At 33.1% G+C, this 24,420-nt stretch overlaps 2 protein-coding genes, 2 long non-coding RNA genes and 1 pseudogene across 10 annotated transcripts; 3 read left to right on the forward strand and 2 right to left on the reverse strand.

Annotated features, from left to right (window-relative positions):
• Positions 1 to 2,226: 2,226 nt before the first annotated feature.
• On the forward strand, positions 2,227 to 5,064 carry LOC112696905 (AUGMIN subunit 5-like; annotated as a pseudogene).
• Positions 5,065 to 5,336: 272 nt separating this feature from the next.
• On the reverse strand, positions 5,337 to 8,397 carry LOC114924153 (uncharacterized). Of its 6 annotated transcripts, none has more exons than XR_011862470.1 (7): positions 7,910 to 8,397; positions 7,659 to 7,825; positions 6,628 to 6,670; positions 6,388 to 6,447; positions 6,154 to 6,230; positions 5,667 to 5,735; positions 5,337 to 5,554 (listed from the first exon to the last, which is right to left on the reverse strand). It is a non-coding gene; the product is annotated as an uncharacterized lncRNA (long non-coding RNA). The 6 variants fall into 6 exon arrangements; XR_011862472.1 differs by having other exon boundaries at positions 6,388 to 6,463; XR_011862471.1 differs by having other exon boundaries at positions 6,129 to 6,230; positions 7,910 to 8,395.
• A 2,141-nt stretch (positions 8,398 to 10,538) lies between these two features.
• LOC112696906 (uncharacterized) lies at positions 10,539 to 12,932 on the forward strand. Its single transcript, XR_003150989.3, has 4 exons — positions 10,539 to 10,969; positions 11,748 to 11,812; positions 11,966 to 12,031; positions 12,115 to 12,932. It is a non-coding gene; the product is annotated as an uncharacterized lncRNA (long non-coding RNA).
• A 402-nt stretch (positions 12,933 to 13,334) lies between these two features.
• LOC112696907 (DNA repair protein recA homolog 3, mitochondrial) lies at positions 13,335 to 16,121 on the reverse strand. 2 transcript variants are annotated; one of them, XM_025749844.3, is made up of 4 exons: positions 15,646 to 16,121; positions 15,180 to 15,328; positions 14,349 to 14,521; positions 13,335 to 13,710 (listed from the first exon to the last, which is right to left on the reverse strand). In XM_025749844.3, exons 2-4 carry the CDS (start codon positions 15,259 to 15,261, stop codon positions 13,678 to 13,680), a joined length of 288 nt encoding a protein of 95 aa, XP_025605629.1. In that variant the 5' UTR covers positions 15,262 to 15,328; positions 15,646 to 16,121; the 3' UTR covers positions 13,335 to 13,677. The 2 variants fall into 2 exon arrangements, 1 of the variants encoding a protein (XP_025605629.1); XR_003150991.2 differs by lacking the exon at positions 15,180 to 15,328.
• Positions 16,122 to 17,486: 1,365 nt separating this feature from the next.
• Positions 17,487 to 20,136, forward strand: LOC112696909 (AP-1 complex subunit sigma-1). Its single transcript, XM_025749845.3, has 7 exons — positions 17,487 to 17,717; positions 18,640 to 18,726; positions 18,939 to 19,030; positions 19,141 to 19,249; positions 19,386 to 19,421; positions 19,624 to 19,710; positions 19,806 to 20,136. The coding sequence occupies exons 1-7, from the start codon at positions 17,715 to 17,717 to the stop codon at positions 19,875 to 19,877; spliced, it is 486 nt and encodes a 161-aa protein (XP_025605630.1). The 5' UTR covers positions 17,487 to 17,714; the 3' UTR covers positions 19,878 to 20,136.
• The last annotated feature ends 4,284 nt before the right edge of the window (positions 20,137 to 24,420 follow it).

Here is a 24,420-nt window from a genome sequence, read left to right on the forward strand (position 1 = left end):
CGTATGCACTAATTTGTTTTATATTTATAAAATCTAATGGTTCACAAAAAATGACATATCTAGTATGTACAAAATTACTGAGCTTGTACAAAATTACTGAATTTGTTTTAGACATATCCCACTACGTCCATATGATGTTGGAATTGCAAGTATGATCTCCATAGAGCTAAAAGTAAAATATTAAGATGTTGGGGATAGCTCATCAGTTTGAATAGGACGTGAAGCCAGACTAAATTTGAGGAAAAGGCAAAAATAATTTTGTAATATAAAAGAGATTAAACTAAATATTTTTTGGGAGATAAATTAAAATTTTATATAATTTATAAAAAAATTTAATATTTGAAAAGGCTATGGGTTTTTTCTCTAAATTTAAATTAGGTATCTAATGTTTGTTAGAATGATATGAATGAACCCGTATGTATTATTATAAATGAATCCTGCACTAAATTTCATATCTTTGTAGAGAATAAGTTTATACATGCTATTTTATCCATTTTGTCTACCATGTTAAAAAGATTTGGTCTTGATGTATGTTTTAAAATTGTTTATGAGCTGAAAATTAAGTTAAACCTTTTTAATTCTTTACAATAAATTGAGAACAAATATTGTGATGGACAATCTTATTGATATTGAAAATTTTAAAAAAATTCGGTAGAATAAATTATGTTGTAATTTAGTCCATTAGGTTACTAATCCAAAATAAAGTAAGACGTACCAACATGTTAACCATTTTATTTTGATGGGACTAGGCCAATCTGTCCTATTTTTTGCAGGCCTTAGCAGAGGTAAGATAGAGCGAATAATCTACTTTTTCACTCCCAACCATTGACGAGGTAACTCCAACTCATTTTACATGAAAGAAAAATAGTACGTGGACAAATCTTAACATTACCATTTTGGTGCAAAGTGCAAATCGATTTTGTAGGTCTATTTTGTGAAAATCATTTTTGACCATGAAAAATTTAGTTGCTAAAAAATTTATCCATAAAAAGTTAAAATTAATATTATACTTATGAAAAATAGACTTCAATTGACAAATCTATCCAAACTCTAAAAAATTATTCAAAAATTTTAAATTATCCCCTCTTAACCTAGTCTAATCTCACCTAATCTAAATTCTCAATTATAATTCTAATCTTTATCACATCCGTATGTCCAACCGTTCACTACTCCACCCTTCTGCAACCACCGTTGCAAAGAAAAAGAAAATATTCAGCTCCAATCCAGCTTAAAACAAAATTGTTCAGCTACAAATGGACTCAGTTTTAGAAAAATTTCAAGCTTTAGCTTCAATTTAAATTAACTAATTCACAAATTCTTACAAACCCAATTTCATCTAATCATCTTTATACAAGAACAATTTCAAGACGGAAAATTCTTTAAGCACGACATCTTCAAAAAGCGCTCTCACAACTGATCTTTCGCTAGTGAGAGCGATAAACACCCAAATGTAAAGTTAGGTTATCTTCAAGCCTCCGGATTCTTCTTGTCAGTGTAGAAGTAGATCGCCCACTGATATAAAAAACGTCGTTCGCGATGTGTATGTTTTTTAATTCCTAAACACGCCAAAAAAAATTTCTGGATAACAAACTTTTACGAGCCATTTAGCGTCCGTGTTACTGACTGTGAGTTTGCAGAAGATATCAATGTCATCACTGACTTCTGCAACACAATCGAAGTTTTATCTATGGTGGTTTATTATTTGTTCTCTGTTATTAAAATTGCAACTTCTTACGATACGAAATGATATTTATGAACACATTTAGTTTAAGGTGTTTGCTACGGTACGATGATAAATTAATACGTACCGATACGTTTAAGATATAGACAAATAACAATAAGACATGTGGAATTTATTTTCCACATCAGCATTTAATTTTTTCTTTTTTAAATATATAGTATATCACCACTTTTACTAAAACACCCTTTTAATTAAATAAAAATAAAAAATATTTATTTATTTAATTTTATAAAAAGACTTAAACATCCTTTCTTTATTTGATTAGACAAAAATACCCTTTTAAATTAATCAAATTTTAGAATTCAATTAATCCTAATTTTATAATTTCAAATAATTAAAACAATAAAACACAAACATATTAAAAAAATAAAGAATCAAAATTGTTTTTTATCTGTGTTAAACATATTAAAAAAACAAAAAATCAAAATTGTTCTTCATCTGGTTCAGAAACCTTCTCATTCCCGCCTCCGAAAGTTTCAGTCTCCATCGTTTTGCTGGGATGCCCTAGCCAATTACCCAACCCAGCAACCTTAGCTCCACACAACGGCTAAACGCGAACCCATCCCTCCCATCACCCTCGAGCTCCTCCTTCCTTTCTTCGTCATCGATCTCACTCCCTCACCTCCGTCCATCTCCCGCCGCCGTCGCCGAAACGAGCTTCGAAGCCACCATCGGTATCGTGCAGCTCTGTTCCACCATCGTGCAGCTACTGTTTCAGCTTTGAAAGCACCGTCGCGCAGCTCGGTTCCATCGTCGCTGGGCTCGCCTCCTTTTTCCGTCGAGCAGCTCTGTTCTATCGTCGCCGGCGCTATGTCTGTTCCACCTGTCATCCCTTCGGTGTGCCCTTGTCCCCCTTTTGCTCAGGATCTAGGGCTTTGTTCTGTTCTAGGGCTTCTAGCTTCTAGTTATTTTTTATAACAATTATTGAATAATTGTTGTTAGTTAATTTGTGAACTTGTTCTGGGTTGAACATTCATATAGTACTACCTTCAACATTTCGCTCGGCTATGGCATTTTCTTGTATAGCTGTTATAAATTCAAACTTGTTTATAGAGATATAGTTCACAAATTAAGTTGAATTATTAAAAAGAGCCTTTTGATATAAATTGTTTATAGAGATATAGTTCATGACAGAAGATTATGACTTGGCTTGACCCATATAGAGCCAACCCCACCACCTAGTGAGTGGGAGAAGGCTATGTTTGTTGTTTTGTTGTGGAAAGAGTTGCATTAGGTATTTAATCGTCTCATATTTTGTCATGCTTCAACATAACTTTATCTTCAATACTGGTTCACTTAGGCACTGCTAGAAGCCATGGGGGCCAGTGGATCATCAGGGCAGGAAGCAATTGCAAATGTAGAAATGAATGCAGCAATTTTAACAGCAAGAGCAGGTGCTCGGGATCCATCAGCGATTCCATCTATATGCTGTGTTTCAGCTATCCTTCAGTATCCAGCTGGTATGTGTATTACTGTTTTGCATTCCCAATTGGCTATGTGAGATGTCTCTGATTATTAAGTGTTTTGGAGACTTGGAGTTAGGATCTCATGCATTATCAATTATGTAAATTGTTTTGGGTGAAATAAAATTGTCACTTGAATTTGAGGTTGGTATGATGTGATCAACATAGTCTATTTTATTGACTTGCGATCAGGTAATTCCTATAGCATGAGTAAATAGGGTATTAACTTTGTATAACAATATATATCTTATTTTTATTGTTTCAAGTCTATGTATTACTGTTTCATGTAATTTGAAGAGAAATTGTATATATATAGTGTGGTAAATTAATCTCTTGTTAAATGTGGGGTGGACAGGCCTGGAGGGTTCAGATGCTGGTCTAGCATCTGTGTTGGAGTCCCTGGAGTTCTGTCTGAAACTTCGTGGCTCTGAAGCTTGTGTGTTGGAAGATTTATTAAAGGCTATTAATCTTGTTCACATTAGAAGGGATCTTGTTCAAAGTGGTCATGCTTTGTTAAACCATGCTTATTGTGTTCAACAGGAATATGAAAGGTAAATATTGTATCTAACCCCAGAATTTAACATGTAAATTTGATTTTTCTTCTCTTTATCAGTTAATTGGAAGGTCAGGATAACTTGCCTTTTCCATCCTTTTCAGATTCATACCTTCAGAAATTGAATGCTCTTTTTTCTTCTTTATTGACATTTGATGTATTGATGTAGGACAAAAAATTATTCCGAGTTTGGCTGCAGAACAAGACAAGACCGTTATGGAGAAATGGTTGCCTGAACTTAAGGCTGGTGTTTTGAATGCTCAGCAGAGCTTGGAAGCTTGTAAATATGTCAGGGGTTTGGTGAGTTACCACTGTTATTATTACTGATCAAGTTAATATAATAATTGAAGTTGAGATGAAAAATTATAGGATGGGTTCATGCAGTTTCCAAATTTCTCTCTGGAAAACTTTCGCCACAATTTCCTGTTGCATATTTGTTTAGCAAAGTGTCATACACATGGATGAATAAAGAAAATTCACCAGAATTGCTGGTTTTTTTTCATATCCCTTTTGCAATTTCCATTTAAATCCCTGATTTTTAACCTTTTTATGCAGCTTGATGAATGGTGGGAGCAACCAGCATCGACGGTTGTTGACTGGGTGACAGTGGATGGGCAAAATGTAGCTGCATGGCATAATCACGTCAAGCAGCTTCTTGCATTTTATGATAGAGGAGCATCATGAGTAACATGAATGAGCACCCTTAAGGCATGAACTTTCTGAGGATTCCCATTTGTCTATACACTTCCCACTTTGTTGTCGCCATTGAAGACTTCATATCCTCCAGCCTCAGCTTCGCATGCCGTGACTGGGAATACCTTTTCTGGTAAACTTACCTTGAGATGGAAATGGGACTGCTCTATGTTTCTTGATTGACAAGAGACCACAGGCACAAGAACCTCATCCCTACTTCCCTTGCCCACTTTATATCCAGAAGTGTGATTTTGGTTGGTTTTGGAGTTTAGGTGGTGGTTTTGATTGTTCTTTTCACTGAATGTGATTAACAGCTAGCGGCAAATGGCAATGCAATGTTTTATTTTAGAGGTTGTAATTTAATTTGTTTGTTTAGCCAATTGAGGTTGAAGGCATTTTCAGCTCCATTTACTCTATATATTGTTTAAGTGGTGTGTACAATTTGGTAATTTTAGACTATATTTTAACTTTGCTAAGATGATGTAATAGGCTGAACTTTCAAACTTAATCAAAGTTCTACAAACTCAGGTTATAGATAAGCTCGTCATGTACCTGGGACTAAACTTGATGCTTAAATTCATACTAAAATAAAGTTTATTGCGCTTTATTGCTAAGTAATGTGCATTTTGGTATTCGAAAGTGTTCATAATCAATTAATCATGTTCTATAATTCCAAACGACGCAAGGTACTATACGATTGAACCATTGATTATGAACACTAGAACTAAATATATTCATAATCTTGTTCTGGCATGTGATCAACAATTCGGTCCAACTTTATTATGTTACAATGTAACATACTTGAGTTTTCATCAACTAAACAATTCTTCCGGACTTGAAAATTTACTGTCGCCATGTTGCACGCTATCTATGTTACTCAGAAATATATATCGAAAAAAATTGATGGTAAAATTACTCAATGCGTATCTGCTAGAATGTAGAATCCCAAAAGCAATGCAACTCATACAGAATAGCTTAAAACTAAATAAAACTTTTCATATAACATTGTCTGAACCAACTGAAAACAGAACATCACGAGCAAAAAAAGACTTCTACTCTACTTTTACTGTTCGCCAGGCAGTGTCTTAATGATATCAGAATCACCTGAAAATAAGATAATAATTAACAATCGAGTCATTAAAAACCTAAATAAGCATCGCTGGTTTGTTATAATATATTGTGTGGAATTTTATGTGGTCATGGAAAGAAATTATACCAGGATCAATAATGCTGAGGCAGCACACTCTGTAATATTTTCCACATGCAGTGCCCAAGTCGACATTGTCTGAAATCAACAAGAAATACTTTGTTTAATAAAAACAGAAAGAAACAGGAACCTAAATAATGCGAGTCAATCAACAAATTTCGGTAGACATCAACCTAATAAGTTGAGAAAAGGGAAACAACAAGCTCACATCATGTTCCTCGGAAAATACCATGTGCTAACAATGAAAATACCAAATGCTCACAGAATAAGAGAACATTTTTCAAAAAGATAGATGCTTCATTTTGAAGCAGAGTGCGAAGCAACAAAACAATATCGCTTTAGACTAGTACAATAATAAAAATATCCATCAGCTACTCGTTCTAATTTTACATCAACTGACGTGACTCTAGAGGCTCAAATTCTAGCTAACCTTAATAACACAATAACATTAGAGAGAGATTTAGAATTTACTCCCATCGTAATGATGGACTCCAACCTTTGCCAACATGGCATAGTACTCTATTTCTGACTTCCTCAATGGTGGGCAGTTGTTAGCGATGATAATCAATTTCCCTACAACCAAACCAAGAACAATAACATTTAACCAAATCATTTCAATGAATGTATAAAATTAGCAAAGGAAACAAAAACACACACAAAAATAGATCCAACTGATAATATTTTCAATTGATAAACTCTTATAAACTGATAAACAAAACCAGTCATTTACCATCCAAAGGAAATGCTCAAGCAGGGCTAGTTCGAACTACACATAGATCCAATCCATGCCCTGAATTTCACAAACACTAAAGTAATGCATCAAAGTAAAACTCCATGAAAAGAAACATATCAATAGCATCAAATTCACATTAATCGTATTATTTGACTTTTCTAAAGTCAAAACTAATCCAAAACATATTAAGATACATACATGTGAATCTAAATACACATATGAGCCGAGTAAGTTTACCTTTTTTCTCTGATCAGACAGCATCTTCAAAACTGAGCATAAACTACCCAAATTATCAAAATCAGAAACATGAATCGCACTATTCACAATCTAGGAGAGGCATACCAATTTCAAGAAACGCATAATTGGCACAATTTATCAAGCATACCAATAATAAATATTCAATCATCTACTTATCTAGTTAATTCAATTCATCTATTTTTTTGTTAAAAACAAAGATGAAAAAATTATTTTTTCTATAACAAAAGATTGGTCATAATCAAGGTCCATATTCATGTGAGAACTTGTGTAACGCTATAATTTCACTTATAAAAGCATGCCAAACATCTCTCCTCATTTCACCTCCCAAATCAATGAATTCCAGTATCCTGCTATTTGAAAAAACCATACTTATTATGAGCAGAAAAAATGGAAACAGCAGAGTCAAAAAGTGCAGACCCTAAAGGCCCAACCGTTGCATTCTCTACCTTTAATCCTTGTTGTGTAAGATCCATTCTCATGGCTCTCTTCTCTCCCAACAAGTCAACTACTGGAATGTGTATTTGACGTTATCAATAGAAAAAGATAGTGATCCCTTTCTCCTTGCAGAAGAACTATTCTAAACCCCTCCTTCTACTCATAATGAACAAATAGAAATTCTAACAAACTTTTAACAAAATTTTCAGCATAATTTCAATAAAGATTAATAAGATTTTCAGCTAATCACAATTTTAGCAAAATTTAAGCACAATTTTAACAATCCAATAGCCTTAGGTGTTTCTTAGTTGAAAAAAATCCAACAACAATACAATATCACAACAATACAATCCAATTACAATATCACAGTAAACCACAGCAACTCACTCCAACCCAGTAATCTCAAGTCTCAACAGTCAAAATTATTCAACAATTATTCAATTCAGTAACAAGTCCACGGATTAACTAACAACAATTATTCAGCAATTATTCAACCAGTAACAACAGCAAGGTTCACAGACTAACTAACAAGTAACAAGAATTATTCAACAATTATAGTTTAAAAAAATTAATACCTAGAACTAAATGCCAGAACAGAGCAGAGCAGATCAGTAGCAAGAAAGGAACAGGGCACGACCGAAGGGCTGACGCGATGGAACAGAACTGGCACCGTCGAGACAGTGGCTGCGCGACGGAGGCAGAAGGCGAGGCCGGCGACGGTGGTTTCGAAGCTCAAGCGTGGCTGCACGATGGAGGAGAACGACGTTACGACAGTGGCTTCAAATAATTAATATAAGAAAGAACAAGAAGAAGGAAAAAAAATCACCCTAGGATGGAGCAGTTCTGAAATTCAAACAGTACAGGGAAAGGGAGGAGCTTTAAATCGCGACGGAGATGGCTGAATGGACAGAAAATGGCGGAACGATGGCTGAAAGGCCGCGGAACAGAGGCTCGAACACGCGGCGTAGAGGACTGAACAGAGGGCTAAGCAGCTCGAACAAGGGTTCGCCAAAAAGGGCAGAACAAGGGTTGGCCAAAAAACAGACGCAGAAGCTTGGCTAAAAAGGAGGCGGATGCGTGGCGAACAAGGGCGACGTTGCGCCGAAGCTGTTGCAGCGGCGGTGGCTGGACGTTGAGGAACGGCGACGAGAGATGGCTGTTTCGGTGCTTCCTCCAAGCTACGTTCGAGTTCTCTTCTGTCTTCTCTGCGTTCTTTAGTGTGTTCGTTCAGAGGCCAGAGAGAGGGAAGTGCGGGAGTGAGGAGGAGCTCGGTGAGAGGAAGGAGGAGAGTGGCTGAGTGAGACTGTGAGAGAGGAGGGGCCACGGCACCAATTTGAGCAAATTTTAGAAAACCGGTCGGGTCCCGGTTCGGTTCGACCGACCGGTTCTCGACCGGTTCGATGGTCCAACAACGGTTTCTGAATCTTTCAGTTTTGATATATGACTGATTCTTTTTTTATACCGGTACACGGTTCGACCAACCGGTTCGAACCGGTTTTCAGAATCTTGGTCCGAACTGCTTTTTCTTCCGGTTCATGATTTGATCGGTTCGACCAGTCAGTTCGAACTATTTTCAGAACTTGGCGTTTTTCCCTTATTCCAAAAATTCGGCCAGGTGACAGTTCGGTTCGACCGACCAGTTCTTGGCCGGTTCGACAGTTCAATTGCGGTTTTTGAGATTGGAGGCTTTAACATGTCTTTGTTTTTTGTAGCGGTTCATGGTTCAATCGGTTCAACCGGCCGGTTTCAACCGATTTTCAGAAGATAGATTATAACCATTCTCTCATGTTGTTTTTATTTTAAAATGCTTAATATATTTTAGTATCAAATTTTCAATTAAGCTTACAACACAGAAGTGGTTCAAGGAATCAAAATGCTAGAGTGAAAATTAAGCTTCACCTAAATTCAACTATAATCGAACGAAAGACAAAAATATTAATTTTCAACAAGAGTCCATAAAAAATATAGTGCATAATAATTTTTTAAGTAAAAGAGATGAAAATAACAAGTCTTAGTAGTTATTATAATCTAAACATGACTACATGACAATTACAATTATTTAATTTTTGTTTGACTCCTTTTGTTTATACTTATTGTAATTCCTGGTAGCAGATTCAATGAAATTACGCAGCATCAAGTTGTGGGGCCTTAGAATCAAATCCAACGCAAGTCGCATCCTTGTACCATGATTAACCTGAAAAATATAAATATTTTAGGTTACCAACAAAACCATACACATTCGCAAATGAAGTACCATTGTTTTTTTAGCAAAAAAAAATTACATTTACTGTATAACTATACGTCTTCCTGTAGTTTGTCATCCAGGTTGCCACCCATACCCCACAATCATTACTATGTTAAATAAGACGCGATTAGCTTATGCAGATAAAAATTTGAAAGAAAAAAACACAAATACAGATATTCCTTACTTGTTCTCCTGTTTCTAGCATTTCCACAAATTCAAAATCAAGTAGCCTTGGCCTGAATGGAGTGTTGTATTTATAGAACGAGTCATACTTGAGCATATCTTCCAGATATTTTGCCTATTCATATAGAAAAAAAAATTAAATAAAGGACGATATTTGGAAAAAAAAAGCAATAGTAATTAACTCAACAAAAACAACAATCAACAATCAAAGAAATTAACCCAGAAAAAACAAGAATACTCAAAGAAATTGAATGAAGGAGGAGGGGAAATAGTTGGATTGATGTATTTCTCATGCATTCCCTTGTTCTTCACTTGCTTTAGCACAGGGGGGCTAACAAGATTTGTAACGTGGGAGCCGCTAAATCTTGAAAGGGGCTGCTTCTTCTTATGGCTTGAAAATGATGTCTCAGTGCAACTTTGCAGCAACACTTGGTTTTTCTTTTGTTTCGTTGGAGTAGAAAGTGCTGCACTAGGCTGAGAAGCATTGGAAGAAAAATTAATGTTTGGTTCAAGAATGGAAATTGAATGAAGGAGGAGAGGAGCTTGAGTAGTGGGGATTGCGGCTGGCGGAGATGCGATGACGGCGCCGATAATGGTGAGGATGCCTAGCTGCTATTCTGCTCTAATGTGGTTTTTACCTTTTAGGGTTGGGTTTGGTCCCCTTTTGGAGAAAGAAGGGGGAGGAAGTAGTAGCAGCATTTGGAGAAAGAAATAGGATGTCAAACATACTGGTATTTGCCAGCTGTGTTTTCGGTACGCAATGTCTTTTTCAGACTTGTTACCATTTTTATTTATTTTATCTTATTACTTAATTGGTGTCACTGACTTAGCCCCTAACTAAACCGATCAACCGAATCGAAAACCGAACAAACCGATAACCGAAAAATCGAAAAAAGCATGTTTTGCTGTTTTTAGTTCGGTTAGGTTCGGTTTTCGGTTCTGATAATAAAAACCCCAACCAAACCGGCCAGGTAAAAAACCAAAAAAAAAAAAAAAACACCCCCCCCCCCCCCCCCCCCAAAAAAATGAACGAAACCTAAACCTAAACCAGTAACCCCCATTCGGCCATTCCCCCAAGCCCCACTCCCAAACGAACCCTAGCCCCTCTCTCCCTACTCCCTAGGTCTCACAGCCTCGCTCTCTGCAACTGCCATCGCCGGTGAGAGACCTCCTCCCACCACCTCGCAGCCACCGCCACCTTCCTCCCAGCGCAACCCTTCCACTGCTCCCACCCAGGACCTCCTCGCGGACAGAGCAGCCCAGCACTGCAGCACACAGCCAGCGCCCAGCGCCCAGCAGGTCGGCACCACCCTTGCAAGTCGCACCCACCACCATCCTCAGTCCCTCGCAACTCGCAAATCGCACCCAGCAGGCCAGGACCAGCCACTCACCCAGGACCACCCAGCGGACACAGAGCACCGTATCAAGTCAGATATGGAGCCCGAGCCACCGAGTCAGGTATGTAACTTTACTGAAATTGCTGTTTTGTTTGTTTTGTTGAATTACTGAAACTGCTTCTGGTTTGTGTTGTTCTGTTGAATTGATGAAAGTTTGAGTCTTGTTTTGTTTTGCTGTTTTGTTGAATTACTGAATTACTAATTGCTGTCTTTTACTCATACTGTGTTTCTTTCATTATTAGAAAGTTGGGGAATAGATTCTGTATTCCAATGTCATTGCTGTTATTTTTTTCCCTTTGATTGCTTGTTATTCAGTAGTGGTTTAGAGAAGGAAGTTCATCCTCGAAGGTTACCTAATTCATGACTTTAATCAAGAATTGATTCAGATATACCAAACCATTTCGTGGAATGCTTTCTTAATTTTTCCCTTTACCTCCTTGTTTAACTAAAAGGCTAATGTAATGATTGTTTTAAAAACTAAATGGCTGTTGATAAATCTTGAAAAAACCTTGATTTATGAAGAGTATTAGGAAGTTTAAAGTGACAGAAGATTGCTACTACCTAACATGAGTAATTTGCCGTGGTGGAGCTGGTGTTTCCATAAGTTCTTTTCTTATTGACTCGTTAGAATTTCCATTTCTGATAGTCAATAACAAAAGTAGAATTTCTATTCTGAAAATTTTGTCTCTGGTCTCAATTTTTCATATAGTTTCTTTTGGAATTTGTCTTCTCTCATATATCGTGCTAACTTAATTATATGTATTTAATGCTTTCATTGTAAAGATGTCATTATTAACTTGCTTGGGCATTTCTTGACAACCAATATGCGACTTGTGTAGATCTTCGGGATGATAAGCAGTTTTTTCAAGATCATCTTGGTGCAGTGCCTATCACCACAGTGCAGGTACTTCCTAGCTTTCATTGCTTCCATTACCAATATCCATTGCTATCGTTTTGTGTCTTATTTCATTGCCTTTTAGCCTTCAGTTGGTGTTCATAAGAGAGACCATCTGCTTACTTTATACATTAGTGATCTGATTTTCTCTCTTTGTTGAAGGGTGAGGAACTGAGAAAACTTATCGGTGCTCCAGTTTACATCGAATGTAGTTCAAAAACACAGCAGGTACATATATGTTCTCTGCATCTATAAAAGTTCCAAAGGTTAGATAATATCACGTCCCTAACGATATCTGCCTTTGAATACAGAATGTGAAGGCTGTTTTTGATGCGGCCATCAAAGTAGTTCTCCAGCCTCCAAAGCAGAAGAAAAAGAAGAGAAAGGGTCAAAAAACCTGTTCCATATTGTGATCTTCTCAGTTCTAAATTGGTAGTTGGCAGAGGATGACATGACTGTAGCCATTTCTTGGTAGTCTTTGCCATTCTATATCTTTGCAGCATAACACATGATGGTGTTGGTGTTCCGGAAACATTACTGAACCAAATGTTCGGACGAGAGGGACAAAAATCCGAGGAGGGTATTAGTCTGCTCATCAGCAGAAAGTTGCTGAAGCTGATGTAATTAGGGTAATTTGGTTTGATGTATGTGATTTGATATTAGTTGTTGTTAATTTTGACAAATTGTTTAATTCTTAATGGAAGAAAAGAAACACAATTTGTTTAGAAGAGAAGGCAATAATGACTTGGAAATATGTATTGAGATTCCTCTAGTAGATGTACTCACAGGGTGCTCTTTACCAATTCCTATATTAGGAGGGGAGAACTTGACTTTGTCATTTGAGAATACTGTTGTATACCTTGGATATGTAAAGGTTATTGAAGGTCAAGGCATGCCAACCCTTAAAAACGATGGGAAAAGAGGTGACCTCCATGTCAAGTTTCTAGTTGACTTCCCCAAAGAATTGAGTGATGAACAACGGCAAGAAGCTTTTAGAATCTTAGAAAATTGTTGTTAATGATGACCATAGTTGTACATTTGTATATTTTGTATGCAGATATGAATGCATTTGCTATCAGTTAAGGACACAAATTTTCTGTTAATGATAGATATACAATTCATGACTCAATGTTGGCATTGGATTATTTCTCCATAAGAAATAGCTGATAATTACATATATTTGTGTATATAGTACCTATAACCAGTTAACCACTGTTTTATGAATATCTTACTAGATTTCGCTGTAAATTTCATTTTATTCTGCATTCAACTTCTAAAATAAAAAGTTGGTAAAATAAATAAAAAATCTAATTATTCTTGAATGAAAATGATAATTAATCTTTATTTTATTATTTTAAAAATTTTCCTTATATTAGAGAATCTTTTTCCTCCTACTTTATAAGTTCTTTATCTTTCTTGGGGGAACTATTCCATCCGCCTATAGCTTATTAGCTTTGAGGAAGACAGAACAGACATCAAACCTTCAATATTTAAGAAAGAAAAAAAAAGCTATAAAGAATATACATATACATTATATACACATTCTTTTTCGTTAGTTTTATTTTCATTTGGACCAAAGAGAGAGAAAGTTCAGTCACCTATATGATATGCCGTACAATATTCCTATATTAAGTATTATTAACAAGTACTTATGATCAAAATCTAATGTTCTACCACTATCTGTCATTATCCTGATTCTCACGGTTTTCATCGTGAGGAGTTTCAGCAAAAACTTGTCCCTGGTCTCTAACATCTCTGAACATTGAAAAAAATGAGTTGAGCCCTCAGATGAAGCACCTCCTAAGATCCATAATAACATAGAACTGAATGAATTCATGGAACCGGGGTTCGGACCGCCTTCTGCTTGTCGAATATCAGCTTGCCCAGGAATCTGCACGGGGTTTAGGCTACAGAATAAAAGGCATTTCACAAGTTGAATTACATCAGTAGAATTTAAACCAGATTAGCTTCACCAAACTCTTATAAACTGATAAACAAAACCAGTCATTTACTATCCAAAGGAAATGCTCAAGCAGGGCTAGTTCGAATCTTAGAATGGAAATTAGTTTGACTTCATTACAATCTTTGTGATGTATAATAAGAAAAAAAGTTAAGTTCAATTCATTAACAATTAGCAATAATATCACTATATAAGTACATAGATCTATAAGAAAAATATCCAATCTCAGATCATTTGAACTCAATTAAAATCAGAATAAAAAACAGAAATGCTATATAATACAAGTAGAAGCATATATCTTTGAACATGAATAAAAACAGAATCAATCAAAAAATTTCTAGTGCTGATGAATCTTTTTATAAGAAGGCTATTTTGAGTTATTACCATAACTAAGTAGAACTAAATGATAATACTGGCTAAAATCACATTCTATTGGTGAAAATTTTATAGTTCTTATACTGATTTGGCAAATCCTATAATAGATAAGGACTTAAGTGCAGCCACCACTACCGATATAATCCTACACAAGTTACAATGGGAACCAAGGAAAGTATTAATTAAATCAAAAGGGAGCTGCATACTTACACTGTCAACAATAATTACGTCAACTGAACCACTACGGATTAAGGTATCCACAAGACTAAGTGCTTGTTCACCACAATCTGGTTGTGAAAGCAACAAGTTTTCAGTATTCACACCAATGGATTCTGCAAGTGCCTTATTGAGAGCATGCTCAGCATCAACAAATACACAGTAGCCTGCACGAAATGAAGATATGAATGCAAGCATAAACTAACTACAAAATCCTTAACATAGATTCCTTACAAATACATCATAGTAGTAAACAGACAGCCCTTCTTACTTATCTTCGGTATTATGATGTTATTAATTGTGGTAACTTCATTTTTATGATCAAAATAGCATAAATTAAGCCTGAAATGTTGATATAGCCCACCAAGATACTTGTAGTACAAAATTTAAATTATACACATTATACCTCTTACTTCTCTCTCTGCCAAAAGGATAAGAGAAGTGGAAAACAGAACACAACCTGTTCACAACTGGAAACTAGCTAGGTGCTAGCAACTACAAATTGTTGCTGCAGTGCAGAAACAGTGATTAATGAGGAAGTAGAGATATTTATCTAGTGATTTGCCACTTCCAAGTCATAATTGAGTTACAAGACACTGACACTGGGATAGGCATTCATTTGGTGTTACAACAGAGAAGAATACATCCACTGTATTATCACAATGTATACAGAAAATCAAAGGGAGGGAGATTAAAGCAAATGCCTCTTGTGATTGACAATAACATATTGACAAGTTGACAACTATAGGGGTTATGGTCACATTACAACCCCAAAAACAATATAGACATTATCATCAGGGGCAAAAATTAGCATCTATAGATAACCTCCTTGCTCCTGTGCCTCTGAAATCACATGTAAAGCAAGAGTTGTTTTCCCAGAAGCCTCTGGACCATATATTTCCATCATGTATCATCTACGTTTTGTACATTTTGTGACATATATTTAACGGCACCGGAGAGTTGGAAGTTGAAAACTGCAAGTAAACATCGTTAGCCACTCTGATCTGTTATTGACTTAATACAAATTTTGAACCTCTAATAAACCATTAGATATTTAAGCAAAATTCAAATATAGCATTAATATCCAGTTTAAGATAATTAGTAGTACAAGAATGGAACCAACTCCCTGCATTAATGATAATTAATCAATCAATTTGTTTCACTCTTCATTAGTAATCAAATAATCATTCAATAAAAAATTAAAACACAAAACATTCAAATATTCAGTAATCAAATAATCATTGACCATGGCATAAATAAAAAACGCAGAAGAAGTTAGTAGTGAACTGACCGTCGAACTCTAAGGTTTTTTTCTTGGTTGAGCTTCTGCTCTTTGAACTCGAAGGAAGGAAACTGGAATGGAGATGGGTTTTTCTTCTGAGCAGTCTGAGAAGAGGGGGGCAGAATCGTGACGGTGACAGAGGCCAGGCGACGAACACAACTCAGAAGACGGTAGTGGGTTGGAAGAATTTGCGACGACCAGACGAAGACGATGGTGACTGAGCGCCCGACGGACGGCGGCAGGAGCGCGATGGAGCAGATGAATACCAGAAACTGACGCGCCGAGGTCGAGGAAGAAGAAGCTGCGATTCTTGAAGGATGAAGAAGTACGGACGACCAGACGACGATGGTAGTGGCTTAGAGCGACGGACGGCGGCAGTCCTTGCGGCGGTGGTGGAGAAGCTAGGGTTTCTGTTTCAACTTCCTTTATTGATTTGGGGAGAAGGTGTTAAGATAAAGGTATTCAAAGGGTATTTTTGTCTAATCAAATAAAGGAAGGATGTTTAAGTTTTTTTATAAAATTAAATAAATAAATATTTTTTATTTTTATTTAATTAAAAGGGTGTTTTAGTAAAAATTGTGATATACTATATATTTAAAAAAGAAAAAATTAAATGTTAACGTGGAAAATAAATTCCACATGTTTTATTGTTATTTGTCCATATCTTAAACGTATCGATACGTATTAATTTATCATCATACCGTAGCAAACACCATTTGAAATTGAAATGGAAATGAAAACAAAAGCCACATGGGATGTGGGGAATATGAGAAATTTGAAATTTAAATTGTAATTTGTGCTTTTATTTAATTTAATTTTTTTGTTAAATTACTAGAGATAATTTAAATATTTTGAATAATTTTTTAAGGTGTGGATGAATTTGTCAACTGGAGTATATTTTTTATGAGTATAATCTTAATTTTATTTTTTTATAAATAAATTTATCAGTAATTAAATTTTTTATGATAAAAAATAATTATTTACTCTTTTGTAAAATGACATATGCTTATTTTTGCATAACTTTTGTATCATACATATTTTGAGACTTAAATAATTTTTTATTTATTTTAATAAAAATTCAAATTGTTAATCTACACTTTTAATTAAAATAAAACAAAAATAATAAAAGCCAAAACAAAAATTCATAACACTTTTTAAACCATATACATATTTAACTAAATAAATAAAGAATTACTCACGTATTATTTTTCAGTTTTTAAACTTTGTAATATTTCAAAATATCTGTTTATTTTTTACGTTTAAGTAGTATTATTTTTTCTTTAGTTTATATTTCTATTTTTTTAATAATTCATAAATTTTGTAGTTTTTTTATAAATTTATTTTTTATAAACAAAAATATCTACAAATACAAGAAATTGCTGTTAAATGAGTTATTATGTATTGATGTATATTTATAATTATATTTTTTGTATATTATTTTTAACAAAATAATTAAATATGTTATAATAAAATAATTAAGTCTACTAAAATTAAATAATTAATTTTTTTTATAAATACTAAATATCTATTTCTATTTTTGTAATGTTGTCGATTGATTGTTAATTTTTGGTATCACGGTAATAATTAAAAACTCTAATTCTCTCTCTTAATACTAAAAAAAAAGTAAAAATTTCATGTGTGTGTATATATATATTTATATAAATATTAATTTTTTAAAAAATATAAAGAATTAAAAAAGTTTTATTTAAAAATTAGTAAAAAATAATTAAAAAATAAACAAATTATGTTAAATATATATAAAAATTAATCATTAAAATAAAATACACAATAAAATATATATTAAAAATAAATTAAACTAAATATATATTTATACATAAATAATAAATTATGACTGCCATTTCCCATAAGTTCTCTTTGTAATACTACTCTCTAATATCGAGAAGTGGGCTGGGCTATACCATTGAAACAGTAATCCAAGTTACAAGCTCTTTCTCTTGTCTCGGCTCGTCTTGTCTCTCGGCTGTGTTACGGTTTATTCCAACCAGTTTCTTCCCAAGTCTTATTACTACGATCTGCTGTGCAGCGTTCAGAATTGAGATCTCTTTGACCACGATCCAATGGTGAGTGAAGACTTTTCCTCTTTCTCTCTGAAACAACTCGAGCTTAAAGTTTTGTAGCTCAAGTCACCATAAACAGATCTCTGAATTAATGTTTCGTCCTGAACGCAAATTATGACTGAGATACTACTTAGGTTTGCGATTTTAATCGCTTGCTATGGTGCTGCAACCTGAACTCAAAATCTTTTATTTATTTATTCACTTTTAAAGTTCTGGTAATTTTTTTCTTCATAGCCTTACTTGCGTATTATGGATCTGAATTGAACTTTTGTTTATATAGTTGGCATGTGATGTTAAAAATGTTTGATCAATTGTGGATTTAGTGTTGAATTCCTTTTAGAGTTAGCTTGATTGAGATGATAAATTTCATAATCTTGTATCAAGCAAATGGAGTCACCAGAAAACCCTTGATCTACTGGTTTTCCCTTGCCCTTGTCGTCTTTGTTCAAATTGGCATTTTCTTCCCTAAAAAAATTAACTTTGTTATTTCTGCGTGCATTTTTGTTTCAACTATACTGGAATAATTCATCATTTTGGATTTGATTGTACTAATACTCTCAAACTTGTCTTATTTTTCTTTGCGATGGGTTATCAGATAATGATTTTTCGTTTATGTCCAGCTTACTCATTAATTAAGCCTTAGCAATTTCTGGTTCAGCAATGATTTTTCATGTTTAGGCAGTCAATTATGAAGGTTATTTTCACATTTTATTTTTTACTAGGATTACATGTGTACTGGTCATACTTGTATTTAATAGTAACCTGCTTTTGAAATTTGGAACCCTAATACTTGAATAGAAGCAGATTGCTATGTTCTTTTTTCCATCCGTCTTTCTATAATAAAGCGTTGTGCCGGTGTGCGGTTTTATACCATGAAAATTCTTTATGCATTTCCAATTTGAGCATATTCCGCTCTTAAATGTAGATACACTTTGTGCTGCTCATTAGCCGTCAAGGGAAGGTCAGACTGACGAAATGGTATTCACCTTACACTCAGAAGGAAAGAAGTAAGGTAATAACCTATGGCTTGTTAAGTTCAGGATAGTTTGCTAACCTCCTGTGTTTCTTCTATATTTGTTACTTTGATGATTGATAGGTGTAGTTCATTCTTGCATGCATGATGTATTATTATCATTGTTTCATCCTTGAAATATCTCTTTTTGCCCACTAGCTATTCTTGATATATGAATTTTAGAATTTACATGTCATCTATTCTTGAAAAAGGTAATCCGTGAGCTCAGTGGAGTGATCCTTACCCGTGCACCCAAGCTATGTAATTTTGTAGAATGGAGAGGATATAAAGTTGTATACAAAAGGTATTCAAACAAAACGATTCAACGCTTTGTGTCATATTGCTACTCCTTTCCAATGAACCCTTCTGTCTTGGCTTGATGTTTAGTTGAAAATGTTCCAAATTCTCCTACAGGTATGCTAGTCTGTATTTTTGCATGTGTATTGATGAAGATGACAATGAATTAGAAGTTCTTGAAATAATTCATCATTACGTGGAGATTCTTGATCGGTATTTTGGCAGTGTGAGTTCTCATCAAAGCTTTAACTTTTGAATACTACTATCTAATTTACTAGTGGAAGTATTCCCATTATGTTTCGGAAGATATAGCGTTTTCTCATATCTTTCTAATTCAGTAATGCTTGCATCACCATATGCAGGTCTGTGAACTAGACTTGATATTCAACTTCCACAAGGTTTGTCCCCACAACTCCATGTCATGATTTATGTTAATAAACAAATAAATTGTAATAATAATTAGTTATTTCCATTGATTCTTCAAGGTGGCCACCCTGAATTAGGAGTAATTGAGCATCAATTGTTATTTATATTAACTGCTTTTTTTTTTCTTGTGTGAAAGGTAATGTCACTTCTGATTCTGTTTTTTATATTTTAAAGGCCTATTATATACTCGATGAACTTCTAATTGCCGGCGAACTTCAAGAGTCAAGCAAGAAAACCGTTGCCCGATTGATAGCTGCACAGGTATGTCAGGTCTTTAGTTTCTGCTTTAGAAAAATTTTGATCTGCAGTTTCTTTCTCAAATTTTAATGCAAATTTTGTATGATATTGGCTTCCAGGATTCATTGGTGGAGACTGCAAAGGAGGAAGCTAGTTCAATAAGCAACATAATTGCACAAGCCACCAAATGAGAGAGATCTAATGTTACACTTTCTTCATGCTCGTATGTCTATCTCTATGTATCGATTATATTCGTGTTATTGGTGAATTTGTTTTACTTTCGAGCTTTTAGACCCGAGTTGCTGGTCTTGTGGTGGCAATTTCAAGTTAGTGCAAGTGTGATCTACCTATTATTGGGAGTTACCCCCTTTGTTCGAGGAATAGTAGACTTTTACTGTATATTGTTTTGAGATTGAAATTATATTGATTGTTCATAATTTGTTAGTGCTATCTTTCGTTCTTCCATGTTAAATTGAATTGTTTGAGTGAAACTGAAATTACTCCCAAGTGAAACAACAGAACAAGTATAGTAGTTTTAAATTTAATCTTGAAAAATGTACGCGGCACTAATTCGAGGGTCGTTAATTTAATTATGGAAAACGGTTGCATGTATCGTAAAATAAATAAAGAAGATAAAATAGATATAAAATAAAAAAACGTAAATAGATAATTTTAATATTAATATTCACTGATATAATTATCTAAATATAATAGAAATGATTTATAAATATCTATTAATATATGTAGTAATTTATTTGTAAAAGAGAAAGAGAGGAACAGTATAAACTCCTACTTTTATTTTATTCCTTTCTCAACAAACAACTATTATCACAAAAAAAGCGAGGCCGAAATCCAAAAGTTCCAAAATACAATAACAATGTATCCAATAGCATTCCCGTAATACTGGCAAAAAAAAAAAAAATTACCATTCCCGTAACGGATCTTCAAAGCTCGGACGTTACACGGCTCAACAGCTATGAGCATCTCCTTTGTCCCTTCTATGACGCTTCTAATATTCACCGACAGCAATCATGAATCTTAATGATATATACACTACGTGTCAATCTACAGTTGTATTTAAAGAAGATAAATTCTATAGTGCGAGTAAATTCCCACGGTGGTCTTTGAGATTGACGCCAAGAAGATAAATTCTATAGTGCGAGTAAATTCCCACGGTGGTCTTTGAGATTGATGCCGTGCATCAAAATCGTCCTTGAAATTTTAATTACACTAATTACGTTCTTGAGATTGGAAAAATTGCACCATAGTAGTCTCAGACCCGTTTTCTGTTAGAGACGTGCTGACGTGGACCTTTGGTGACACGTGTCACCTCATGGTTTGGCCACGTGTAACGGTATGATGATGTGTCGGCCAATGACACGTAACATGCTGATGTGGATAGGTATGACACGTGTCAGATTATGCCACGTGTCGCAATGCTATTTGTCCATGTGTTATCTACTGTATCATCGTTACATGTGCACCAAATTAATCCCTTACTTTATATCAGATGACTCATGTTAGTCCTTGAAATTGAATGTCGTACACCAAATTAGTCCCTTCATCAGTTTTTTTCTCATTTTTTTATAAATTTAAAATTCTCAATATTTTTTTATACACTAATTTTAATTATATTTTTTATTATACATATTTTATAATAAATTTTTTAATTAATAATGTTAACTTGTATCATTAGAGTACATATTAATTAAAATCAAAATTTTATTATTGTCTCTTGTATTTATTTGTATTTGTTTTAATATCGTTCAAGTCATGGTTACAATAAGCACTTATATTGATTAATAGTGTAATATATGAAAAAGCCGTCTAACTAAGTTATAGATAAAATGAATTACTATAATCGGCAGTATAAATCTATCTTATTAAATTAGTGAGAAATTAGTTATATGGGAAATCAGGCATTCTTAAAATGGATTGGAATAATGAATTTATATTAGTTGATAATTGCCTTATCAAGTATTCCTAAAATATTTATTAAAGTGTTAAATATTAAAAAAATTGTATTAAGGAATATTATTATACTCTTAACTTACACTCTTTATTAAATCAATATCAATATGTCACATAATTCTTTTAATAAAATATTGTAGAAAAAAATTGTATAATTAAAACTAATATTTTAAAAATATTTTATAAAAATACTTGTATTTAAATAACTTGTGAAAAGATAAAATTAAAATTAGTGTATTCGAATATATAATAAGAATTTTAAATTCATAAAAAAATGAGAAAAAATTGATAAAGAGACTAATTTGGTGCGCAGCATTCAATTTCAGGGACTAAAATGAATCATTTGATGCAAAGTAAGGGACCAATTTGGTGCACATGTAACGATGACATAGTTGATGACATGTGGACAAATAACATTGTGACACGTGGCATAATCTGACACGTGGCAAAATAGAATTGTGACACGTGGCATATCCATCCACGTCAGCATGCCATGTGTCGTTGGCCAACACGTCATCATGCCGTTACATGTGGCCAAACCATGAGGTGACACGTGTCACCAAAGGTCCACATCATCAAGCCACGTTAGCGCGTCGTTAACGGAAAACATGTCAGGGACTATTATGGTGCAATTTTTCCAATCTCAAAAACGTAATTGATGCAATTGGAATCTTAAAAATGATTTTGGTGCACAGCGTCAATTTCGGAGACCACTATAAGAATTTACTCCTATAATGCCTATAATTTTGGTGTTGAAATTATCAAACCTGTTCTTAATGGTAAATTTTAAATATTAAAAAATTATTTATTTGTATATTTTTTAATTTAAATATTAGCTTAGTTTTATTTATTAAGTTAGACAAGTATATATAAACATCATAACATACATCTTTTAAAAAATCTCTTTATCTCTATATAAATTAATATATGTACCTTATAATTGGCCGAAAAATAAAAGACAGTAAAATAATTTACCAGATAGTTAGTCTCGTTAACAGGAGAACATGGGTGTGTAAGGGGATAGCTTATTACGGTGAAAAAGAATTATTTTTATGGGAGACACATTAACCTCTTAAAAAAAATTTAGAGAATTAATAATTTTATTAAATTTTAATTAGTATATAATCAATAAAAAAATAAATAATTTTACACTATTAAATAAAATTTTATATTATTAAAAATATTATTGATAACTACTTAATAATTACAAATTACAAAAATTGTTAGTGTCCTGACACTTCTTAACTTCCCAAGAAAATGGGTACTGGAAAAATTAAAAGGGATGTGAAACTTGCCCATTCCGCTCCAAGTGTCTGAAGCTGCTTACCCGCATCTGTTGAAGGCTCTCTAGGAACTTGTTATCTCCATCTGAATTTAATTAGGCCGTGTTTATTTATAGAGACAGGACATTGAAATAGGGACACAGAAAATAAAATTGTGTTTAACAAAAAAAAAATATAGACAAAGATAATGTGTCCAAAGATATTAGATTAGTGTATTTTGTATTCATCCTAACAAGAAAGACACAGAAACACTAATAAGAGACACAACTTATTTTTTATTTTTTCTTTAATTATTTTAATTAATTTTTTATGATTATATTTATTATTATTATATTTTTCATCTTAAATTTTTTAAATGAAAAAAATGAGAATAAATTAAATTTTCATAATTTATTTCTAGTTTATCACCAAATAGAATACAAGAACACATAAATTTGTGTCTCTGTCTTTCAGTGTCTTGTCTTATCCTATTCTCAAAAACAAACGCAGCCTTAGAGCCTACGAACACAAATATGATTAGAGGGTCACTGAAATAAAGATGTTTAAAATATTTTTTTAAATATATTTTTAATAATTAAAATTTAATATATATAATTGATTAATTAAAAAAATAGGCTAAATCAATTTAAATATAGTTGCCTTAAATAAACTAATTTTTATATTATATATTATTGAATAATTAATTAAAAAGTATACATTTATGTACAATGATCGCTAAATTTGAATTTAAAATTAATTAATAAATCATACTTTTTACAAAAACAAAATTAATTGAGCATAAAATATTTAACTTTTATGCTATGTTTGGTTGGAAGGAAAGAAATAGAGAGAAAGGAAATAGAAAGAAAAGAAAGAAAAAGAAAGAAATTGAGTAGATTTTTATTTTCTTTAGATGTGTTTGGATGGAAGGAAAATAAGAAGGAAATAAATGTTATAAAAAGATAATTTTACTCTTATATTAAAATATACAAGTTTAATCACCCGTGTCATGTACGTGATAAGATTGACATTATAATTTTAAGTTGTTTTGTTAAATTTCATTTTAATTATAATAATTTAATTAATAAAAAAATAACTTGTATGCATTGTTTTTCTTTTCTTAATATAGTATTAATTGTATTAACTATAAAATAGTTATTTAATCTACTTTTTTCAATAAATCAAACATATATACTCAATATGACCATAAATAATCTAGTAATACTTAAATCTATCAACAAAATTTTATATGTTGATTTACTGTAAAGTAAGAAAATATCAAAATCAGCTCAAAATGAAGAACAAATTAATAGAGAATCCTAATACAGAAAGTTTTGTAATAAACAATAAATAATTTAAACCTACTGAATAACAATTCAATGCTATCCTTTGATACCTGCAAAATATATACATGAAACAACACTGTATCAATGTTTGTATATAAAATTATATGATTAACATAATTATAAAATTATTTGTCAAGAGAATAAAATTATACGAA

The sequence above is a fragment of the Arachis hypogaea genome, chromosome 6 (assembly GCF_003086295.3).
Source record: "Arachis hypogaea cultivar Tifrunner chromosome 6, arahy.Tifrunner.gnm2.J5K5, whole genome shotgun sequence".
NCBI lineage: Eukaryota > Viridiplantae > Streptophyta > Magnoliopsida > Fabales > Fabaceae > Arachis > Arachis hypogaea.